General features: G+C 36.4%; 2 protein-coding genes across 3 annotated transcripts; one reads left to right on the top strand and one right to left on the bottom strand.

Moving 5' to 3' along the window:
- The first annotated feature begins 250 nt into the window (after window positions 1-250).
- On the top strand, window positions 251-3,811 carry LOC130711070 (uncharacterized). Its single transcript, XM_057560525.1, has 6 exons — window positions 251-765; window positions 970-1,623; window positions 1,864-2,310; window positions 2,933-3,105; window positions 3,193-3,376; window positions 3,470-3,811. Exons 1-6 carry the CDS (start codon window positions 361-363, stop codon window positions 3,560-3,562), a joined length of 1,956 nt encoding a protein of 651 aa, XP_057416508.1. The 5' UTR covers window positions 251-360; the 3' UTR covers window positions 3,563-3,811.
- Window positions 3,812-3,936: 125 nt separating this feature from the next.
- LOC130711071 (uncharacterized) lies at window positions 3,937-6,784 on the bottom strand. Of its 2 annotated transcripts, none has more exons than XM_057560527.1 (7): window positions 6,614-6,784; window positions 6,244-6,501; window positions 5,777-5,896; window positions 5,509-5,667; window positions 4,720-4,892; window positions 4,386-4,491; window positions 3,937-4,217 (listed from the first exon to the last, which is right to left on the bottom strand). In XM_057560527.1, exons 2-7 carry the CDS (start codon window positions 6,472-6,474, stop codon window positions 4,188-4,190), a joined length of 819 nt encoding a protein of 272 aa, XP_057416510.1. In that variant the 5' UTR covers window positions 6,475-6,501; window positions 6,614-6,784; the 3' UTR covers window positions 3,937-4,187. The 2 variants fall into 2 exon arrangements, with proteins under 2 accessions (XP_057416510.1, XP_057416509.1); XM_057560526.1 differs by having other exon boundaries at window positions 5,777-5,899; window positions 6,614-6,778.
- Window positions 6,785-7,664: the final 880 nt, after the last annotated feature.

Raw genomic sequence — 7,664 nt, 5'->3', positions numbered from 1 at the left:
GTATTTCAGCCTATATTTCAACATTCTCTTATTTGATTGATTAAAGTAATTTTTATTATTTTTTTTTTAATTTGTGGGTAGGATGGGGTGGCAAATTGAATGTACAAGTAATTCAGGCAAAGCCCGCTTATCGAAAAAAAAGGCAAAGCCCATTAAGGCTAAGTGCAGTCACACACAGTATGGGCCTTCATATTAAGAAAAGCCCGATTTCGATTAGAGGCCCAACCTAGTCAAAACCCTCCTTCAACCTCAAACTCCACCGCAGCCTCACAGACACAGGTTCACCTTCGTTTAGAATCCATTGTTCCCTTGCCGCTCCTCCACTACCGCCTCCGTTCACGGTGGTCGGAACCATAAGCCATGGCGGACGTAGTGCAATACAAGCTGGAGCGCATGCTCCCCGAGCTCGACGACCTCGAGCAGCGCGAGCTCTTCAGCCACCCCGAGATAGCGGAGATCGTGAAGCAGCGGCGTAAATTCGAGTACAGACTGAAGCGTCCGTGTCCTCTGAAGCAAGACTACTTGGCCTACGTCGAGTACGAGTCTCACCTCGACGCCCTCCTCCGGCTCCGCAAGAAAGCGGCGGCGCGTGAGTTGAAGAAGCAAGGCAATAAGAACCTGAAGAAATCGAAATCCGATTTTGCTGGCTTGCGTAGGATCACGGGGATTTATGAACTCGCTTTGAAGCGTTACAAGGGTGATATTGATCTCTGGTTTCGTTACCTTGAGTTCTGCAGACAGAAGAAAAATGGCAGAATGAAGAAGGCATGTAACCCTTTTCTTACTCACTCTCTTGATTATCATTTTCCAGAAAATATGCAACATAGTTAGAATTTCATAGCTAAATGGATAATGTGTTTTTGTAGAGAATTGCTAGTTGATTTGTGATAGTTGTTTGTGTAAAGATGATGACACTGTTATGATTATTGTTGGATTAATGGCTGTGGAAATTTTCTTTTCTTGTTGCAGGCATTGGCAAAAGTTATTAGGTTTCACCCTAAGGTTCCTGGGGTTTGGATTTATGCTGCAGCTTGGGAATTTGATAATAACTTGAATGTTGCGGCTGCTCGTGCGTTAATGCAGGAAGGTCTTAGAGTTTGCCCCACTTCGGAAGACCTTTGGGTGGAGTATCTTCGGATGGAACTTACGTACATTAACAAGTTGAAGGCGCGGAAGGTTGCTTTAGGTGAGGATGATGGAACTCTGGCCCGTGATCCTAGAAGGGCTGATGAAGAACAATGGAGGGATGAAAACAAAGAGTTGTTCATGTCCCTTGAAGATAAGGAGAAGAATGATGGACCGGTTGTTGAAAGTGATGAATCAAATAAGAATATTGAATTATTTGAGGAGCATGGTATGAACATTTTTCGAACTGTCTATGCTGGATCAGTTGAAGCTATGCCTTCAAGTCTCAGTCTTAGGAAGCGGTTCTTTGAAATATTGGAGGGGACCAACTTGTCACATTACGAAGACATGTGCGAGGAGATACTGAATGGCATGAAGAGGGATTTTTCCACAGAACCTGAGTTCTGGGACTGGCTTGCGAGACATAACTGTGATCTCGAAAATGTGCAGGAGATTAGTGAAGAAAACTTAATTCCTCAGGTGCAAAAGGCAATTCAGGTATGAATATGTGAGAACTGTTATTTGGATAAATGTTTTCTCGTGGCTGAAATTTATGAATGCTTTAACCTCAACCCAAATTAGGAAATGTAAGCATATTATAATCATCAGGGTTATGCTACCCTTGTCTAAGAATAATACTAGTACCAGAGAAATCTTGCTATGGTTTGTTTTCTTGTATTGTATGCCTATATTGATCAAATGAAAATGAAACCTTGGGGGTCCTTCTCTGTTTTGTAGGTTTATGAGGAGGCTTTGTTAAGTGTCCCTTCAGGAACTATGTTTGGTTTGTATGCAAATTTTCTAATGGAAATTATAGCTCCTAAAGAAGGGGAAACCAATATAACTGAGTCATCAAGTCATGGTGTAAACTATATATCACATCTCTTGTCATTATGTGAAAGAGCTGAAAGCATGGGGTGCATTACCGAGGATCTTGCTTTCACTTTTGTGACCTTACATTTGCAAATAGGACAATTGGATGAGGCTAGGAAACTGGCAGAGCGGCTTTGCAATGGAAAACATGCAAAGTCTGTACAGTTGTGGGGATTAAGGGTTACTATAGAAATTAGATGCATCACAAGAAGTTCTTCACCTAGTGATGCTGATTTGCTATCCCTTTTTGAACTCCTTAGACAAATTTTGACCAAAGTTCCTGTTTCAGAGTCAGAGGACTTGTGGCTACAGGTTTGTTGTCATCCTCAATTTCTTATTTTTGTTTTCTATATTGAGCCATGCCTCGTATAAAATTTAATTCAATCTAATCAATTTTGACTCAAATTTCTGTTGCCTCCCGGGTTTAGTTTATATAATATTTTTTAATTGTTTATTCCCTGATCATTTGATTTTTGAATAATCTCCTAGTTTGAGTTACCTGACTTATTCCAAAACAGTATCCATTTGCTTTTCCTGTAGAAAGATTAAATGTTTGTTGGACATTTGTTAATTAATGAATCATTCTGCCACCAAAAATTGTTCTCTAAATGCCATTTTTTAATGTTGGATTTTGGTTCTCGTAAAGAAGTATTTTCCATTTGAAACCAAAGCTGGGATTTGTTCCTACTATGATTTTTCAGTAAGAATAATTTTTTTCCTCTGTTTTCATTTAAATTATATTTTGGAGATGAATGCATCTTCTTAATGCTGAATAGTTCTCTATCTATCCCTAATTTTCTGTGTTTTTAAATTCTCATACATTTTATCTTTATTCAATTCAGCTTGAATTGCTTTTTCCTTCACTTGAACTGGTTTTTATAGTACTAAATCCACACGATTAAACCTGTTCATTTCTGACTGTCACTCAATACAGGCCCTTAAATTCTATGCAAATCAAAGACAGTATTTTGATAAACTTGTGGAGATTTCTGTTGCTTCTTTGGCTGGAGGTTCTGGCAGTGAAAATGGATTCTCTCTTTCTTCTGCCATCATCAATTTTATACTTCAGAAAGATGGAATTCAGCAGGCCAGATATATCTATAAACGGTATGTTCCCTGGAAATCGCGCAGCGGGTGTTTACCTATTTTTCTATCTTGTATGTACAATAATTCCTCAATTGATTCTCATTGCAGATTTCTTGCTTTACCACATCCCGGCCTAGCATTATACAGAAAATGCATTGACCTGGAAACAAACCTTGCATCAATTGGAGATAAAAATGGTCTCATAAATGCCAGGAAGTTATATGAATCTGCACTTGCAACTTATGAACAAAATGTCAGCTTGTGGCAAGAGTACTATCGCATGGAGACTAAGGTAAACCTTCTTTTTAAATTTTGCTTATCGGATAGTTAATCATTTTAATCAAATGATCATGGATCACAATATGTTTTGGGGTTGATTATGCAGATGGGAACGTCAGAAAAGGCTACTGCTGTCTATTGGCGTGCAACAAAAATACTCAAAGATGCTAGTGAATTTATTGGTGCCTCAGATTTGTGATGGTTTCGGAATTTATCAAGGCTATTTGAGTTCAATTTTGACTACTTTTCTTTTACTAGTCTAGTTTTGATATTTGTTTTTCCTTCTTGAGAAGGTGAGAGTGGAGCTTCCTCCATCACTTCATAAAGCTGGAGGTTGCACCCGTTTATCTGTATGTCAACTATTGCTAATGAGAAAGATGTTGAATGTACCATATAATATACTCTTATACACAAATGGAGCCAAGGCCCTATTTATTTATTTTTGTAATCTTATCATGTGATGTTACTTTTAAAATAGTCATCATCAATTCCCGGTGGAAAAATGTATGTTTGCAAGGTGGATCGTATAAGATTAAGATGAACGAATAGTATTATGTTATGAAACTATGAACAAGTGAAACATGTCTGCTTGGAACAACTGGTGATTAATTTTGTGTCATACATGAGGCAAGGACATGAAGGTATTACATGTATAACGTAACGCTTAATAAAATGTACAAATCAGAAGTCCTTTATCAACAACACTTTCAAATTATAAAGTGTACATGGCTATTCAATTTTTTGCTTTTCTTTCCTTTTAATCTTTTATCTGGCACGATGTTGCTAGACTCAACGTGAAATTGTTGGTTCAATAATCTCATGCTCTATGCTCTTGGCCACTGTGGACTCACAACCTGCAACAGCCAATTTACAATATTTTAGTTTTATAGCTATCTTAATGAATAGTCAATACTATGTCCATTACTGAATGTCCAATAGATTGTTCCCTTGGGCAAAATGAGATCATAGTCCCCAATTCAATAATTTCTCCAGATACTGTTCAGAAAATGTAAATTGCTAACCTCAAGAGTGCTAAATATCAATCGCATTCGACTAGCAACAACTGACGGTTGCTCAGCTTGACCCATCACAGCCGTTTGCTCTAGTTGAAGAGTTTTTACAGGAAGCCTTCAATAAACACATGGTAAGCAATGCAAACGGAGTTACTTGATCCCTTCTCTTAATTTAAATAATTTTGTAGTTTGTTATAGATGTTCACTTTATTACAACTTAGCAGCTATTACTTCAATCTTTATACTCTAAATTGCATTGAGGAGTCAAACTTAATTGACAGCTAAAAAAAAGTTCATACAAGTAGAATCATGAAAAAAAGGAAAGAAAAGTGTAGCATCTTACCAAGCCATTCCCTTCATAAAATATGCATTTGCTATAAGGGCACAAAATCCTTTCCACTGAAGTCTCACTTCATCTGAAACAGGAGGTGTAGATGACCATCTAACAATAGTTGGTTGGGGTGTGCACAAGATGGTGATGAATATAATGCTTAACCAGAGAATGCACTCATCAACCTGCATGACCAGAACATGCAGAATAACACAATTGAGATTTAGAAGAAATCATGCTCAACAATTGATGTTGGTGAGTCCATGTGGCCTGTTAGCTTCTACAGTGCTCAATGCTCATTATTGAAATGCAGGAGAGATAAACCAAAAAGGCTTGGCTTTGAAAGGCTGAGATGGGAATCTTTAGATACAGAACCAAATTATTGACCAAAAAAAAATAGAGTTTAATGGATATGCACTGACAGTGTAAAATAGTTTTACACAGTCATCCAATCAAAGCATGCCACATAGGAGAGATAATTACATTTGACTTTAATTTTAATTAAAAGAATAAGATATTTTCTGATTTGGCGGAATTCAATTGGATGTCTGTGTAAAACTATTTTACACTGTCAGTGCATATCCATTAAACTCTAAGATACAGAACCAAACATATCTTTGTGAATTTAGTGGACCCAACAGAGAACATCAGTAAAATTACCCTTTTTGCATAGACAATGAATAAGCTTCTACAATTTTCTTAAAGCTAAAATACTCCAAAGAAATTCTTGTGATGATCATGATCCATGAATTAGAATCAGTTGTACCAAATGGTTAAGACTTGGATCAATTTACAACTGACCTCCTCTGAGATGATCTTGGACTTTAAACTCGTGCTCCCACCATAACTCTGCATCGCTTCAATTTCAATACCAGAATCCTTGATGTCAATAAGTTCCCTCCTTAATCCTTCATCAGTGCACCCAAGTGCATAAGCATTTACCCCAGCACTGATGAACTCCTGAGAATGAAAACACGCACAAATTGGTTACAGAGAGAACCGATCAAGAAAGTTGATCTATTAAGGAAGAATGTCAGTTACAAAGTAGTAAGCCACTGGATGTATATACCTTTAGATTGTCACCTCCACCGCGATCAATGAAATTCCTGTATCGCCTATACAAGCTGATGGCTATGTTGCGTGAAGAACGGTACTCATCTTCAGACGAAACAGAATCATGTAACCCACACTGCTGCAATTCATATGATATGATGTCAATAACACATCAATCAGCAAGAAAAGAATGATAGACCAAACAGCTTACCTAAGTGCTTAAGGCAGCCATAGTCGCGCTTATGCACTTATTCATAAGCTAATTTGAAAAGCTTATTGAAATAAGCTCAAAAACATTTTTAGGTAGGTACAAATGCTTATTCATAAGCTAATTTGAGCAGTTTATGAAAATATGCTTAAAACAACTTATAGGTAAGTCATAAGATACTTTGATTAGCTTAACCATACTTACATAAGCTTTTGTGCTATAAGATAAACTCAAATTAGCTTTTCCAAAGAGGTATAAGGTGGATGCTTACTTACCAGCCATTTATGTGTAGCAACATGATGGAATAGATCACAATTCCCAGAAGAACTATGAAATATATTGCTACATGGACTTGCAAAAGGTTTATGGAAAGAAGAAGGATTGCAATTTAAGAAATTAAGATGATTGATCTTGTATGGATATGTTTGTTGCAGGGAGGGTGAGTAATGATGATCTTGATATAAATGGGACTTTAGAGTAGCTCTGGGAGCATACACCATTAGCATGTTTGGACCATCATATGATATTGTTCCCTTCAAGATAACCAATGAATGTATAAAAATATGTTAAGAAAGAAAAAAATTAATGGAAGAAACGGAAATTAAATATAAAAAAAACTGGGGGGTTGAGAAGCTAGAGTGATACCTGTTTGTTTGGGGGTAGTTGATGAAGCAGCAAAATGAGAAGTTGGGTTTAGAGAGAAATAGATTTAGTAGTAGAGAAGAAGAATGAGTGAATCAAACGGGGAATCAGCGGAGCCACGAGTTATATGAATGGTTTGTATTGTGGGTACCAAGAATCACTTTCACCTCTCAAATATCATAAATATATCTCATTATTTCTGGATCCCTGCCTCTGCCTGCCCCAATAAACGATACTCCTTATAAGAGTTACTTTTAAATTTTTCATGTTCCTATAAAACCTTTAACAATAATCTAGCAAAAAGTATTTTACTCTTCCATATATGCCCCTACATTAATTGTGTGTTTTCAATTCCAAAGTTTTAATTACAACTTACCATTAATTAGTGAGAGAAAATGACAAAGGGTAAATATAGAAGAATGTATGCATTTTTTAAAAACCAATACACTAATTAGACACATTTAATACTTTCTTAATAAGCACAATTTTTTGTATTAGGTCTTATAATTAGGAACGGAGGGAGTACTTGCGTTACGTGTACCATAACTCTCATATTTTTCAATTTTCTCTTTTTTTCCCATAAGACTAATATGCTCTAAGATCAAATTTAGTGGGTATATCTCTCATAATAAATCATTCTCTATATACACTGCTCAGCTAAATGCTTAAGAAGTACAACTATCTACTAATTGTTACGGACCTTTGACCGTTTTAATTCCCTTCTAGCATAGTCTATTCTCCATAAAGTACTTAACGGTACTCTTTCCCGCATCTTTTCCTGCATTATAAGTCACTTTTACTTAAGTCTTTAGGATTAATTTTTTATAAGCGATTCAACTTTATTAAGAGCACAAAAAGTGCGGATAGGACATACTCTCTTCGTTCCTATATAACTGACACTTTAAGGTTGTTGCACAAGTATTAAGAAATATCAATTAATGTTCTTGTTTTATTAAAATTGCTATCTAATTCCTAATATACCCTGTATCTCTCTTATTAATTCTAACTTTTCAATTTTCATACCACAATAAATGAAGGGTACAATTGGTAAAGT

This window comes from Lotus japonicus, chromosome 4, assembly GCF_012489685.1.
Source record: "Lotus japonicus ecotype B-129 chromosome 4, LjGifu_v1.2".
In the NCBI taxonomy this organism is placed as follows: domain Eukaryota; kingdom Viridiplantae; phylum Streptophyta; class Magnoliopsida; order Fabales; family Fabaceae; genus Lotus; species Lotus japonicus.
The sequence above is the reverse complement of the archived record's forward strand: the minus strand, read 5'-3'. Positions and strand labels throughout refer to the sequence as shown.